Below are 16,423 nucleotides of genomic sequence, written 5' to 3' on the forward strand. Positions count from 1 at the left end.
GAATGACCCCCTCCCTCTTTTGAAACACTCCTACTCTGCTGTCTTTGAAGGAGACAAACACGATTTTAAACAGTTGTCACTTGTCTCCGTGCAAGTTTTCGAAAATTGTTTGGTTGAATGGTTGAATGAGCCACTTGCTTACCACACCGTTACCGTGACAACCAAGGGTGAAACTGGGTATTACGTTGTGTTACTTGTTCTCTCAGTCCAACGAGAAATGTGAAGCTCCGTGGAGACATACAATTTCACTTGCAGAATTAGTATTATCACTTTTTTCTTCTGGGTATGACAATTATGCCCTTTTGTGTGCAGGGATTTTTTTTTGGTTCATTTTTTTGTTGTGTCAAATTATCAGAATGATCAGACACTGACTTTTTTTTACTTTTCTACTTAGGTAGACTTCAGAGTACTTAAGTAGACTTTATAGTCTGGACTAGGGCTGAACAGTTGTGAAAAATATGAAACAAATTGTGTTTTTTTTCTGTCAGTATTGAGATTGTGATTCAATAGCCAATTGTTTTTTTCATTTTTGTTTTTGTGCCCAATTATCAGAATTATCAGACACTGATCATTTCTTTCCTTTTCTACTTAGGTAAACATAAGACTATTGAAGTAGACTTCAGAGTCTATACTAACTAGGCCTGAAGAATTTTGAAAAATAATAATATAATTACGTTTTTTTCTGGCAATATTGCAATATATCAACATTGTGATTCAATACGCAATAATATTTTTCCTCTTACCGTGTACTTGTAAATGAACCGTGAATTAATATGAAAGGAAGTTTATCCATCAACTTCAATTAGACTTGTTAACTTGCTCAACATTTTGACTTTCAGTCTTTTAAAGGCAAGGCAAAACTAGTTTATACAGTACAGCACATTTCATACACGAGGTAACTCAATGTGCTTCATAGAATTAAAAGTACAACATTTTAAAGCCGTTAAAAAGAAAACAAAGACCATTGAAAGCAATGTAAGGAAATGAAATTAGCTTACTAAGCGCAGTCTGCGAATTTCCCAAACATGCTAGATGAGACTTGAAGATGAAGATGCCCAGTGTGCGTGTACACATACGTGTGTGTGTGTGTGTGTGTGTGTGTGTGTGTGTGTGTGTGTGTGTGTGTGTGTTTACATCTGAGATCAAATTTGCTACAGTGAAAAACCCCCTGTTGTGAAAAATTTCTTGCTGCAAACATGATTTCGTTGTAGAGGATTTTCACTGTATAGCAATAATGCAACCAAAGATGTAGCTTTATCAGTTCAAATTTTCACGTTGACCAAAACAATGATATTTAAACACGTGAACTATTATTCACAAGCGGTGAATTTATCTCACTGCTCAAAGTGCTCTCACTCCTCTTTTTCTAAGACAAGAGTGCAAGAACGTTTCCCACCTGAGTTAGATTTCCACAGAGAGCTCCTGTCATGATCACCATTACAGCTTCTCTTTCAATTGGTTCTTTTCCCCAAAAATTTAACGTCAAAGCGTATTAAGGAATCATGCACAGTGTATTCCAAAAAGCTCCTGCAGCCAACATATGTTTTGCGTTGTACAAAAAGTAGTGTTAACATTGATCAACTCGTGAGTGTCTCGAACGTTAGACATGATTTCTTTTTGATCCAAGTCTATTCAAGTGCGTTCGATTGCAGTGGGAAACAGTTGTTTTCACACTGGCCCACGCATCCATCATTGTTCAGTGATGCAATGCGCTTCTCCATAGTTCCTTGATGGATCACGAGTGTTAGAACACAATAAATGCCAAGATCTCTGTCTATCTGATGAAAACAAGGCCAGTTCTGTGTGACAGCAAAAACACAAAGTGCAAAACAACACCAGGTCATCCAAAAAGATGTCAACTTTTGTCAGACCGCAAACACGAAGCAGCGTCCAGATAAGGTCTAGCACGTGTTCCCGTAGTAGCATTGTATGAAGATGATCTCATGGCCGTGCGGAGAAAACAAATGTCGACGATAATCCAACACAGACGGCATTTATCACTTGAGCATCCGACCACCGGTGGCTCGCGATGCTGCTTTTGTCGCTGACAACTGGAAGATGGAAATCTTTCTCATGAAACGCCTCACCACGCCATGTTCTCGTTGGCACCCTGGCCACCGCGCTCTTGTCCTTGCCTGACTTGTTTCTAACAATGGAACAAATCGGGCTCAATTTGAGCAATGAAGCATCCCAAGAACATTTATTTTCAGCAGCAAATGTACAATTGAAATGCAGAAAAAAATGTTGCACTCGGGGGTGTTCTTCACGCTACTAGACAGAGAAATTCGAAGTTTTAAATTATCTGTGAATTGGGTATTTGCCAGTGTGACTGCAGCGTAAAAATTGGGAGAGCAGACATAAGCGATCAGTGTGTGTCTGATGTGTCAATAAAGTAGGCCGAGTGATGCTTTCATAAGTGTTAAAAAAAACAAACTATGAAATTGAAAAATATTTCCATAAATATCTTGAACAGACTTCTTTGTCTTTTCGTGCTTTCTTGGATCATTTCCACTCTGATGATATTCATGAAGTCATCCATCTTTTTTACTGCTTAACCTCATTAGGGTTAGGAGTGCTGCAGCCAAAACCCACTGATTTGGTGAGAGACAGAAGGTGCACCATGGACTGGTCGGGGCGGGGGAGTGGAGTACCCGGACAAAACCCACGCAGCCACGAGGAGAATGTCACCTCCACACAGGCAGGCCGGAACACTGAATCGAATCCTGTACCTCTGTACTGTGAGGTCAACGTACGAACAAGTCATCCATTGTGCTGCCCTTACATGTATTTCCAAAACAACTACACTACATGCAATGCCATAAATTCTGAATTTTTTTGCTGGGTTTCCCCACTTTATTGTTTAAGATTATCAAACAAATGTAAATATCAGACAGAGATAAAAAAAAAAGTCAACATAAAGTGCAGTTTTTTAATTTTATTTAATGGGGGTGCGTCTTCAAAGCTTCTTGGCCATGTATGAAAAAGTATTCTCCCCCTTTCTTAAAATGATGAATTACCCATCTATCGATCCAGTTTCTAATCCTCTTTGGGTCCTCAAGGGTTGTGAGCGTGCTGGAGCCTATTCCGGCCATCTTCGAGGAGTAGGCGGGGTACACCTTGGACTGGTTGCCAGCCAATCGCAGGACACACATCCGTGCTCACAATCAACCCTAGCGACAATTTTGAATGTTCCATGCATGTTTTTTGGAATGGGGAGGAAACTGGAGTACCCGGAGAAAACCCACACAGGCACGAGGAGAACAGGCAAATCCAACACAGGAAGACCAGAGCCAGAATCGAACCCTGCACCTCTGCACTGTGAGGCCAATGTGCTAACCAGTCGACCACCTGCTGTCCAATCATGAATTAACTGTGGGTCATCACTTTTTTTTTTTTTTTTTTGAAAAGGCTGAGCTCATTTCTACTGACCACACGCCTGATTACCTCCAGACCTGCTCAATCAAGAAATTACTTCCGGTCTTTTCACTCAGCCCTCGACTCTGCATTTTTTTTTTTTTTGTGTTCTATGGTGTTTTCTGTTTTTATTTTATTGGTTTCTTGTTTTGATTTTCTTTATTTTTATATGTCTGACATTTACTCCACATAGACTTGTTTAGCACTTTCTGTTCAGCTATGTTTATTTTTAAGTGCTCTATAAATAAAGCTGAGTTGAGTTGCGTCGCAGATGTCACTTGAAAAAGCTGAGCAAAATATTCAAATTAATACATAAAAATAGATAAAAACGGATTTATCACTTGTTTATAGTTTGTAGTGGTATTGAGGTGAGAACTGTTTCTCGTACGTTCCCTGTAAAGTGATTATTCTATGTATTGGTCCATGCCATAGTTATTGCAAATCCTAACCTTTCCCACCCTGTATTTCTGGCATCGTAACAGTCTGTGCATCTGACTGTATCGTATTCCAATTATATCCCGAAACAACCAAAGTCCATAACACGGATCGTCCGCCAGCTCAGTCTGAACCCGTCAAATGTGCGTGCGTGTGTGGTCTTTAACAGGTCAAAGGGAGCTTGGGGTCAAATAGGAGGCATATTCTCACATGTTAGGGATTGTGAGGACAGGGTTGCGTGTATATATGCATGTGCACGCGTGTCTGTGTGTGTGTGTGTGTGTGTGTGTATATGTTCCCATTAAGCTGTTGTGAAAGACTAAGCTGGGAGGACATCAGGTCTCTGTATCCTCGCAGCACCTCACTGTTATGTATGGACAGAGTGTGCGACTTCAATGTAATAGTAATGCTCAATTTTGATGAAAAAAAACATCAACAGTCACAATCAAAAAGCATGATAGATAGATACTCGTGCTAACACGAGTAAAAATCATCAGCACAGTAAAATATTTGCAAACTTTGTTGTACCCTGTTAGTAGCCTTAAAATGTCATACTCACACGCAATATTTATATTTAAAATCACAGTATTTGATTTTAAAAACATTTCGAGGCCATCAATAATGAATGTTCGGATGGTCTTTTAATTAACAGACACATTTTAAATGTATGGAGTTTGAAGGAGAATTATAAACAAGGGTGAAATAGTGTTAAAAATGATCCTTCCGAGCATTAATGCATGTCTTGATTAAACACTGCAGTTGCTGGCGTAAAATAAACTGAATGAATGTGGCCGTGGGTGGGGGAGGGCGGCCACAGTTGGCCACCCTGTAGTGCCGCCCCCGATTAAAGTGACTCTTGGGCTGTTTGGTTACCTGTAAGGGTGCACGGTGGTCGACACGATAGCACAATGGCCTCACAATGCAGAGATGCAGGGTTCGATCCCGGCTCCGGTCTTCCTGTGTGGAGTTTGCATGTTCTTCCAGTGCCTGCGTAGGTTTTCTCCAGGTACTCCGGTTTCCTACCACATTCAAAAAACATGCACAGCAGGCTGATTGAACACTCTAAATTGTCCCTCGGTGTGAGTGTGAGCGCGGATGGTTGTCCGTCTCGATGTGCCCTGCGATGAGCTGGAGGCTGATTCAGGGTGTCCCCGGCCTACTGCCCGAAGACAGCTTGAAACGGTTCCAGCATGCCATACCACCCTTGTGAGGATAAAGCGGATCAGAAAATGGATGGATGGATGAATGGATGGAGTTCTAAAAAAAAAAAAAACCCTCAACATTTAAGTTTGTCGTTGTATTTTGGAAAAAGTTCAGTGTATATGAATACTTTTCAAGGTACTGCAACTGTTGTATAAATCCCATCGTTGAAAAATAGTTTTTTTGTGCTTTAAGTTTGTGGAAATGTACTCTAAAAAGTGTACAGCGGTTATTTGCTGCCCCCACGAGGTAAAAACTCCAGTCGCATCACAGTCAGAGGGGGCTTAGGCTTTAAAAGTTATGATTTTCAGGATATGGTGGATCAAAAGGCCGCTGATGGTGTGTGATAAACTCGCTGAACTTGGAATCGGTTCCCACTCAGTGAAGGTGTGCATATCGGTGTGACGGGTTGTATATTTCTATATGTGTCCTGCGACTGACTGGCTACCAGTTCAGGTTGTAGCACGCCTTCCGCCCGAAGTCAGCCCGGATAGGCTCCAGAAACTCCTCAGGATAAGCAGTGTTGAAAATGGATGGGGGATCACAGCGACGGAACCTGAAATTTAATTCAGAGCCATCGAAAACCTGAAGCGGAAGTAGACTCATGAGAGGGATCACAATTGCTCATTGCGCGAATTCAAAATCTCGTTTTATGTTTTCATTGTACTAAGTGGGGCTTAAAACGTGTGTGATCTGTTATATGGGTCGCATTTAAAGAGTAAATGAGACGTCAGTTATTTGAATTTCGTGGGTATTTGAAGAGGAATCAGGCGGAAGTGACGCATTATTGGTGGAGAATGAGGAAAAGAGCTGGGGGCGCCGTTGCGTGGTATTGAAATCGAATTCGTCACATTTCAGATGGTGACGTAACTAATGCGTTCAGCCTATGTAATGAACGAAAAGCGTAATAGCTTGGGATATTTATTCGGCCGTTGATGTGTTCTACAGTTACGTACGATCGGATGGGTCACACTATATATAAACATATCTTCCTTGTGGAGGAGGCATCAACCGGTCCCATGGTGTAATGGTTAGCACTCTGGACTTTGAATCCAGCGATCCGAGTTCAAATCTCGGTGGGACCTCGTCCTTTTTTCCCTCCCCTAGCATTTGTACTGCTGCTTATTACTCGCAGACGATATTTATAAAAATAATAATAAGTTTCGGATGAGATAAAGTTGGTCCCAACAGACATACGAAGTGTCGAGTTTTTTTTTTTAACTTAACTGGTCCAAAAAAAATATACCGGTATATATATTTTCTTTTACCAATGCTAGCAGCGTACAGTACAGGCCTGACAATTAAATGGTATTCCACGCCATCAGGGGTGCACAAACCTTTCGTTTGAGGGCCGACTACAGAAACATGGAAGGATGAAAGGGCCACTTTAATTCTTCAACATTTTGAAACATGCTAAAGTCAATCAAGAAAGCAATTATGTACTGCTTGTATTGTGGTGATGTGATAACGTGGTCTGTGACCTATGGATTGCCGGCTCAATTTCCCAGTCAACATTGGGCCATGAGTAACCCGCGCTTCCATAAACGCCATACTTACAAAAATTGCACCATGTGATACGATGTGCTACCACACGTCAAAGATCTTTACCACCAAAAATGGTTTTGAGTTTCAAGAGGCAAGAACAATATCTGCTCAATTTAGAACAATACATTTAATATTATAATATCCAAGACGTTGGGAAAGTTGCTGTCCATTTATAGTTATTCACAAACAAATTGGAAGACTGAATACAGGGGATACATATGTGCTCCATTTTAAGCAGTTCAGTCAGTGTAAATTACAATCGGGAGTTCCAATCATAAATATATGATGTATTGTTCTTAGTTTGTGGCTGCATGACTGTATTATACTGCCTCCTGGTGGCCAAGGCCACCACCAGAAGGAGCAGCGCAATGGATTGGATTGCAGCAGTTAGTATGGATGCTTTACATTCTATAAAGTATAAAGTACAATATTATGACTTTTGAGACTGGATATTGAACTAATTAAATGTGTCTATCAGGGTATCACTGTTTTTAGATTTCAATTATGGGCAGCAGGGTGGGGTAGTGGTTAGCATGTCAGCTTCGCAGTTGAAAGGTTCTTGCTTCCTGATACTCCGGTTATTAGCTTGTTAAATTAACTTAAGTCTGTAAACTGGCCAGAAGTGTGAATGTGAGTGTAAATGGTGTTATATGTGCCCTACAACCAAGCCAGGTCATATCCCACCCTCTCGCCCAAAATCAGCTGGGAGAGGCTACAGCTAAACAGCTTGAAAAGAAAATCTTTGTTTAAAACATATCATAATAACGGTAAAACAAAATTCAAAAACTGTTTCATGTGTCATAGGGTGTTGTGTGTTTAGAATCTTGAAGGAGGAAAAACTGAATTGAATTTTCATTCATTTATTCTTTTTTTTTGTACTAAACATGAAATACTTTGAATACTTTCTGGGTGCCCTGTAAAAATGTATATATACTTCTCGGCTCCACTTTCGAGCCTACAACTAATAGAGCCCTAGCAGTCCCTACAGTTGTTGACTGAGGACACTATATGAGGAAATAAGCAATAAATCAAAGGTTTAACTCTACAGCCATGTACTATGTACATGAAGTGACTATAAGGTCTCGAAAATGATACAAATGATGTATTTGACAGTGTACACGTGCATAAATTGAAGCTGTTGTCTCAAAAAGTGTGAAAAGCATGCTTGTTTTGCAAGTGCTCTTATAATATGTGGGACCAGGGGCGCAGATGGGATTTTGGAACTGGGGAAGGGACGGGGAGGCGATGTTTTTGATTTGAATGATTTTTTGTTTATTCATTTTACCCTTATTTCTGAACACCAAAATAGGCACTGCACGGCTACTTGTTTGTTCGGACCTCACCCTGTAAAAATAAAAAATTAAAAAGAGATATTGGCTAAAATAAAAAGAAAGATGAGTTATTTCCATGTATATTTAAAATATATATCTTCAGAAGTACAAATTCCAACATTTTGTTTGGGTGTAACTTAAACGCATCAGTAGTTGAAGCATAACACCATAAGCTATTGTGGCTCCATGTCCGTCCCAGTTGAAGAGGAACATGAATCCTCCATTTTACAGGAGATTTTTGCCCCCTCACTTCGCGACAGATCGCGGTCTTTATGAAACTGAGGGGCATGTGTCACACCCCATCCCCAGTGCCATCTGCGCCCATGTGTAGGACTATGTTTTTTTTTTTTGTATTAACCTTTTCATCCACCCTGTAACCTGATAACATGATAAGCTGTCCACTGTAGTAACCGCTGTCCCAGAAAAGGGTGAAAAAAAAAAAGAGGGGTGCCCCTTCAGCTATGGCACATTTCGGTGGTCTGCAGCTAGTTTAGCACGTCCACCTCCCCGTTGCTGCACTCCGCACTTCTCGCTGGCTGCCTGCCGGACAGGATGCGAGCGTTCTCGCCGCTTTTCCAATCGCTATCGGGTTGTTCCATGCTGACGGTGGCGCGACTGGTCTCGGTGATTGATGAATTGTTGTGGTCGCTGAAGTGGCTAAAGTTGACAGGGGTCTCTCCCCAGCCTGTCTTACCCCACGCCGATTTCCACTGGCCCCATTTTCTCTGCAGCGCCGTTTGAGCCTGATGGCGACAGGAAAACAGTGGTGACAGTCGAAATTCAAACAATGGAGCCCCAGGCATGACATGGCCGGTAAGGGGAATTCAAATGTCGCCACTTTGTAAATAAAACATGCGCACAATGCAAATTTGTGGCAACAAAGAAGGTGTAATAATAACATGTCCAATTTTGAGGCCACTTGTGGCACCACGGTGGACAGTGGGGGCAAGCAAAAAGAGTGTGGCACTAAACCTGCACAATGGAAGGGATCGCATCAATTCGTTTTAGTTTAGGGTGGTGATGAGCTGCGTTCATTAAAATTCGCAGGAGGCATTTATTGGTTATTAAGAGCAAAGTTGCTTGACCAGCAGAGGTATGACCTGAAGCACATTGTGTATTGCAGTTTCAAGCATAGGGCATTAAATTTGATTAGTTGTTCAAGGGAGTCATATTAAACTAACACATTCGTATTCCATGTGCATAGTATGCCTATCTCGCAGCCTCATAATAGATTGATTTTTTTTTTCACCAAACACCGCACGCGCATGATGAAATCGATGCTCAATCCACAAAATCAATATAGCTGACAAAGAACTAGAGTCCAACTGATGCAGTATCATTCAGACTTTGTGGCTTGTAATGGTAACATACCTCACTATTGCAGAAACATAATATGATTGCCACCAGGAGTCCCTGTAATACAAAAATAGTAAACATGAAGAACGGTGGCAATGTACTATTGTGTCTTTGAATTTCATGAGCTAAAAGATATATGCAAATCAACATGTAGCATATGGATTTTCAACATACTGCATTACCACACTTCCTGAAATGCTATTCTGGCCTCTGCACTACTTATCTGCCACGTTTTTTTGATTGAACTCTTTCATGCACCCTGTAACCTGATAACATGATAAGCTGTCCTTGAAAGGTTTAATTAAATAAATAAACTCTGCATCGGTTGGTGCCTTCGGCTGGTTGTGATTAGCTTTCCTCTGAGATCTGATCGCACCGCTTGTCGCGATAGTTGTCTTTTACCACAATACCTGCTGACTGTACAGCAGATGTGGCAGTCGTAAAGCTGAAATTTATGATAGCGATGGAAGAAAGGTTTAAAGGCCTCCTCCCTAATAAACTTTGTTGCACTTCGAATAGCAGTGGTGAGATTGGAATGACGTAAAAATACCTCAAAGCAGAAATATTCTGTTCCTGTAAAAAAGATCTTTATTTATTTATTTTGTTAAATTTGTGCTTCAACCACCTTTGGCCCAGATGTCTGCCTACTACTCTCTGCAGCTGAGTAAATAAATGCCACAAGCTACGACACGAGGAAATACTGTAATTTGACTTGGTCTTGTGCTTTTATGGCTAAGCAAAGGTTGTATTTTTTTTTTTTTTTTACCTGAAAATGGCAGAAAATATTTACGAAGAAGTCATAGATGGCCCGACTGATGCGCCCCTCAGGCCTCCAGGGAACGAGAATAAATTGGACTCCGAGCAGAGGGATGAGGATGAGCGTGGCTCTCACAGCCTTCATGTAGGTAGTGGACTCGGCACAGTGGGTCTCCTTCAGCTTGGTGATCAGAACACGCAAAATGTTCAGGAGAAAGAACAAGTTCACCTGGACACAGAAGAGAGGGGGATAAGCATGGAATTTTTTATTTGTATTTTATTTTTTTACATTGCTGACCAATATTTAAGGAAATATTATGGTGGCATATAATAGTGCTCAATTTTGAGTGACACTGTCACACGGCTATTAATTTAACATCTTTACCACTGTTCGTTGCAGATTGTTGCTACTACAAATTTGGATGTCAACACAATGTCTGGGTGTACGCTGAGCATATACACTTTGATCAATTGCTCACCAGCAGTGCTGCTTGAATGGGTCCGTGAATGATGTAAAGCAGGTAAGTGTTGGAGTTGATCCAACACCTGAGACACAGACAGTATCAATTACAAGTTCGAAAATAGTAGACGATAAGGCACAGCAAAAGGTTGTTACTCACCCTGACCGCTAATCGACCCTAATGCAAAAAAAATAATTGAATCCTAACCCCAAAATTCACCCTAACCTCTGAACTCTATTTTAATTCACCCTTATCCTAACCTAATCATAAACCCTAAACCCAATACAAACTGTAATTAAAAAAACAAAACAAAACTTAATTCTGACATCTAACCGACCCTAAATCTAACTCTGCCTCACCCCAAACCCAAGCCTCCCCAAACCCACGCATTTATGACCCAATGCTTACCCCTGAATGACATCACTACCCTGGTTGCTTACTTGTCATTAAAGAAGAGCCCGCGAGCCACAGCATAGGTGATGGCAGGAATGATGGGAAAGCCTGGCGATAGGAGACACACGTCAGACTTTCGTTCCAATACGGCCAAATTCAAGTCAACTCCAGGGCTGATTCCATGGCACAGCTTTAGTCACACTTTTGTCTGCATCGCTCTTGTATACTGATGTCCGTGTTTGTTTGTTTAATAAACATATCAAGAAAGTCAAAGAAAATTCATTCCAAATCTATCAAATAAACATGTTATACTTAGAACAAACACTCAGCATACGATGCTTCACAAAAATAATGCAGCCGATGACCTGGTGCGTCTTATTTATTTATTTATAACCCTTTCAAGGACGGCGGTTACTACAGTGGACATCTTATCACGTTATCGGGTTACAGAATGCTTGGAAGGGTTTGAAGACGCCCGTGATATTGCGCCTAATAATACGGTGCACCAAATAGTCTGCTTGTTTTGGATTTTTGATGGACACCTGTATATCAAAACAAACGGAACATTCGGTTCAATTTTAAACGTGCATTTCATCTACTAAGGAAATACAATGACGGTGATAACACTCACCCCACCCCAAGACATAGTACCAGAAGAGCTTCTGCTCCCCGACAAAGACGGCCACGATGATGAGAGTGTGTAGGTAGATGCCCTCGCACAGCATCCAGAAGTAGTTCGAGGTCAACGTGTATTGGGTGAGCACAGCCAACACTTTACAGCTCACCTGCCGGAGAGAAAGTGTGATTTATAATCTCAAAACCAACACAAGCCGACAGTTTGGGGTGAATCAATAAGATGTGGTTTCTTGATTATGATGCGGTGAACTCACAGGGTTGCTGGTGTTTATGGCCTGGTTATTGGCGGCTGTCAGAGAGAGCCACATGATGGTTACAATCGAGTTAAAAATAAAGGAGAGGAACATGTTCTTGTGGAGGGAAATTCTCTGGCAGCTAAGACTCCTGAAAAAAGGGGCAAAAATGTCACTTTTTTAATGGGTTTATCCAAGTACCATAGATCATCCGTACACGTTTTTCATTTAAAAGTTTTCTTCATTCATGTATTTCTTTATACAGTGGAACCCGACAGTTGAATGCAACCCTTTCCATTCTCTGGAGCTTCGCTTTGGAAATGGTGAAAATAGAAATAGGTTTGCATGTTAGCTACAGAAAAAAATGAATCAGAAGTGCGAGGACACCAGCGTGAACGTCACCAAAATAACAACTGCCGAGCACCAACGTCTGTCATTTGTGAGCTTGAGCTTTTTAAATTCCACTCAGCAGAGCAAAAACATACTTGGCAAAGACTCTTCGAAAATTCACCGAACAACCCTGACTAAACTTAGCCCCTCCCCCGACATACAAAGCTCTTCAAACAGTCATGATGTGTCACTTCAACATGCTTCCTTGACATGAAATACGACATTGCTTTTAGTCAGGGCTTTGGCGGCAACTTGTGGCAAACATGTGTTTGTCGGTCAAAGAGCTGAAGAACCTAAAGGTAAATTTGTGATGAGCGAAGAGGAAGTAGGCAGAATCCCCGCCTACTTGACAGGCAATTTTTCAACATAACTCATCAGAATTGTGACCCTTGAAGGTCACCGACAAAACACAAACGGTCATAAGGCAATTTTTCAACATAACTCATCAGAATTGTGACCCTTGAAGGTCACCGACAAAACACAAACGGTCATAAGGCAATTTTTCAACATAACTCATCAGAATTGTGACCCTCGAAGGTCACCGACAAAACACAAACGGTCATACCCACTCAGATTGTCGACAGGACGTGAAAGGACTAAAATTCACTCACTTGAAATAGGAGAAGATGATGAGGCAGATGATGAGCGAGACGATGGAGAGGCCGTGACCCACCATGGCCAGGTAGTACAGACTGATGGCAAACTGCACAAAACAAGTAGAAATCACTTTCTTCTTAATTCATTTCCACCCAAATCAAGTCTCCAAAATGATATCTAGATGTGAGCTTCAGCTAAGATGTCATATCTTGAAATCAACATTGTCCAACAATGGTAAGGCACTGCCAACAGTAACTGAAGCAATGGCGGCCATTCATCCATTTTTTTTAAACAACACACCTTCTCCTCAGGGTGGGGTACACGAAACAACTCCACACAGGAAGGCCTGAGTCAAGAGTGGAACCTGAGACCCTCTCGACTGTGATGCAGACGTTCTCATCGGTAGCTTTTCGACTGTCATTTTTCATTCATTTCATTGTATCCCTAAGAAAGACATTTAAGTGCATTATTTTCACCTTGAGTTTGTCCTTGGTGTAGATTTGACACTGGGTGTAGTTGGACCACACTCTGTTGCTCTCTGGGTGGTGGAACCATTGTCCATCAGGATTACAAACTTTGGTGACTTTTTCTGTTGGACAAAATAATCAAATTTGACTTTGAAGTGATATGTTGTTCATTTATTTTGTATTGGCCTTCTCCTGGCCTCACCAGCAGGGTCAAAATCGTGGAAGTATTCTGGGCACATCTGTATGACCGTCCCTGGAGACGAATCCCCCCAACACAGCCAGCCGTCCCATGTGCGGTTACAGTAATTACCTGCAGGGAGCAGTAGATACAAGAGCGACATGAGTGGTCTGGAAAACAAGGGCTTACGCCAGTCTGACACAATGAAATGAAAGGAACACAATCAGCGTGTTGAGAAAAGTTGTTTGACTAAGATTTTTTTTGTGTCATGAGATCAGACCTGCACGATATTGGGAAAACATGCTATATGTGATATGTATGGCATGTGATATATATGTATAAAAATGTCACTGGCATGATCCATCCATCCATTCTCTGAACCGCTTCGCCTAACATGGGGCACGGGGCATGCTGGAGCCTATCCCAGCTGTCTTCGGGTAGCAGGCGGGGTACACACTGAACTGGCTTCCAGCCAATCGCAGGGCACACATACACAAACAACCACTTGCGCTCACTATCACATTGAGGAACAATTTAGAGTGCTCCATTAACCTGCCATGCATGTTTTTAGAATGTGTGAGGAAACCGGAGTACCCGGAGAAAACCCACACAGACACAAACTACACACAGGAGGGCTGGAGCTGGGAATCGAAACCTGCACTTCTGCACTGTGAGGTGGACGTGCTAACCAGTCGACCACCGTGCCGCAAGTATGTTTTATATATATATATATATATATATTTCGGTCATAATCCGAATACACACACACAGACACATGATATACATCTGAAGGCCAAATGTTAGGCAAACAAAAAAAAAAGCTGATGACTACATTAATTTTGGGAGAAAATTTCCCACTTCAGTTGTTAAAAAAAAATCAAAGTTTGAAGCCTTTTCTTCAGAGTACCTCACACAAGGCAGGAAAAAAATCGATAGGTGGATAGATGGATGCAGTAATTTGTGAGCGTGAGAATTATTTGAAAGTGGAAACTCAATTGTTAGAGTGAACAGAGTCCCAACAAATGCACAGAACAGCTTGAATGCTTGAACATTTTAAACGCCCAGTCATATAAATTAACTTCATCAACATCGATTGCATTGTCCACACAAGCTGCCTCTCCGCAGCTGGGCCGCTGATACAGGGCCAACAATAGACGGAAGCCGGGTAGTAGCAGGCTGCCGAGCAGCATGTTGGGATGCCAATCGCAAAATAACATTTCAAAGGCGGAATAGAGTCGAGCAGCAGTTAAAAGCAGTGCGACTAGACAAAGGCCAGGTTTCCTTTCTTTCATACTCACATCCTCTTTCTTTGCAACAACCGCTGTATACTTGTATATTTGAATGAATTACTGTAGCACCAAGGCAAAGGGCATCTGAGGTGAATGAGAGACAACTTGAACAAATGTATTTTTCTGTCTAATATAATTTGAAATGGCTAATCCTATATGCTAGTTTTCTTTCTACTTCAATTACCGGTACTTTGTTTGGCAGGAGTAAAGAATGAAAATGGAATGTCTTAAAGGTCGACCTCAGTCCGATCGAGGATGTTTGCCCACCTCTTATTAGTTTTGGATTTCCCCATTGTAAATAATGAAAATACAAAATAATCTCGACAATATATTAGAGCAGGGCGGCCCGGTCCTCGACAGGTTAGCGCGTTGGCCTCAAAGTGCAGAAGTGCAGGGTTCGATTCCCAGCTCCTGCCTTCCTGTGTGTAGTTTGTGCCTGCGTGGGTTTTCTCCGGGTACTCCGGTTTCCTCCCACATTCCAAAAACATGAGTGGCAGGTTAATGAAACACTCCAAAATGTCCCAAGGTGTTATTGTGAGCACAAATGGTTGTTCGTCTATGCGTGCCCTGTGATTGGCTGTCAATCAGTCCAGGGTGTACCCCGCCTACTGCCCGAAGATAGCTGGGATAGGCTCCAGCACAACCCGCATCACACCTCTCTCCCTCTTATTTCATACAAATTTCCCCTTCTCCCTCAAATGTGTTTCATTTCATAAGCACGTGATGAACTGATGATTATATGTCATTCGAGGTTTCACATTTCCCATTTTCACGCTTTCCTATCATGAAAACAATTTTACTTCATCCAGCGTGTCCTATTCTCAGTCTTGTGAGGATTGTTTCTTCTTTTCGACAGTGACCTTCTTGTCTCATTTCTCCCACGAAAGGGATGACCGAATATAAATCTCTCCCTGTACTTCCTTTGTTACGTTAATCTTTCCAGATCTTTTTGACTTAATTTTAAATAATTGTTTTGTTGACATAAAAGGTAAAGAAGGTGGGCTAATGTTAATGTGCATGAAGAGCGGTCATCTGTGTTTACAACACATGCCATTAATTAAACACGGCATTCAATGTATCCTGGCTGGGCCACCAAGATTAACATATAAACAGTGATTCCCAACCAGTGCACCGTGGCACTTTAGTGAAAATAAAATACAAAAGGATTTATTTACTCGCAAAAAAAAAAATAAATAAATGTTTGCCAGTGGCGTAGAGTAACAGGCAGAGTGATTAAATGCTCACCTCAGGCAGATGGTACATAAATAAACTACTGTGTGTGTCCACTTTTTGTGAAAATTTAGTGAGGTGGTGTGCTGTGAGATTATTTTGCCAATGTGAAATATGTGCCAAGGTCCAATAAAGGTTGAGAAAGTATCAGACTTCCGGGTCACTTCCGGGTTGAGTGAACGCTGGCGCGTCTGGCTGCCGCTGCTCACCCGCTATTATTCTTTTTTAGCGTTTGTTTTACGGGTTTTTTTACGGTTTACTCTCGTCATGGGAGAAACCCTCCTCTCCTGTCGCAATTCGTTGTGGTTTTGGACCGTCGGTCGTCGCACGGTTGCCCTCGGTCGCGCTGTCGCGGCGTCCTGCCTGTTCGGCTGTCGGACGGTGCTCCGTGCCTTCTCCGCCCCTCTGCGCCCCGTGGTGGGGGTCGACGGGGCCTGTGTCTGGGCTACGCTGCTGTGGACCGTCCTGTCGCTCCTCCGTCTGCCCGTGGGGGGACTGCTGCGGTGCTCAGT

At 41.9% G+C, this 16,423-nt stretch overlaps 1 protein-coding gene and 1 non-coding gene across 2 annotated transcripts in view; one reads left to right on the plus strand and one right to left on the minus strand.

Annotated features, from left to right (window-relative positions):
* The first annotated feature begins 6,062 nt into the window (after positions 1 to 6,062).
* trnaq-uug (transfer RNA glutamine (anticodon UUG)) lies at positions 6,063 to 6,134 on the plus strand. The gene has a single exon. It is a non-coding gene; the product is annotated as a tRNA-Gln (tRNA).
* Positions 6,135 to 6,757: 623 nt separating this feature from the next.
* calcrl2 (calcitonin receptor-like 2) overlaps positions 6,758 to 16,423 on the minus strand; it is a 25,956-nt gene continuing 16,290 nt past the window's right edge. The window contains exons 5-14 of the mRNA XM_019863141.1: positions 13,417 to 13,524; positions 13,224 to 13,336; positions 12,762 to 12,853; positions 11,782 to 11,911; positions 11,523 to 11,676; positions 10,939 to 10,999; positions 10,517 to 10,583; positions 10,048 to 10,266; positions 9,297 to 9,338; positions 6,758 to 8,668 (exon numbers count right to left, since the gene is read on the minus strand). Coding sequence (XP_019718700.1) covers positions 8,411 to 8,668; positions 9,297 to 9,338; positions 10,048 to 10,266; positions 10,517 to 10,583; positions 10,939 to 10,999; positions 11,523 to 11,676; positions 11,782 to 11,911; positions 12,762 to 12,853; positions 13,224 to 13,336; positions 13,417 to 13,524 — 1,244 coding nt within the window. The 3' untranslated portion in view covers positions 6,758 to 8,410. The remainder of the gene's footprint in view (positions 8,669 to 9,296; positions 9,339 to 10,047; positions 10,267 to 10,516; positions 10,584 to 10,938; positions 11,000 to 11,522; positions 11,677 to 11,781; positions 11,912 to 12,761; positions 12,854 to 13,223; positions 13,337 to 13,416; positions 13,525 to 16,423) is intronic.

Source organism: Hippocampus comes, unplaced genomic scaffold, assembly GCF_001891065.2.
Source record: "Hippocampus comes isolate QL1 unplaced genomic scaffold, H_comes_QL1_v1.1 scaffold1, whole genome shotgun sequence".
Lineage (NCBI taxonomy): Eukaryota > Metazoa > Chordata > Actinopteri > Syngnathiformes > Syngnathidae > Hippocampus > Hippocampus comes.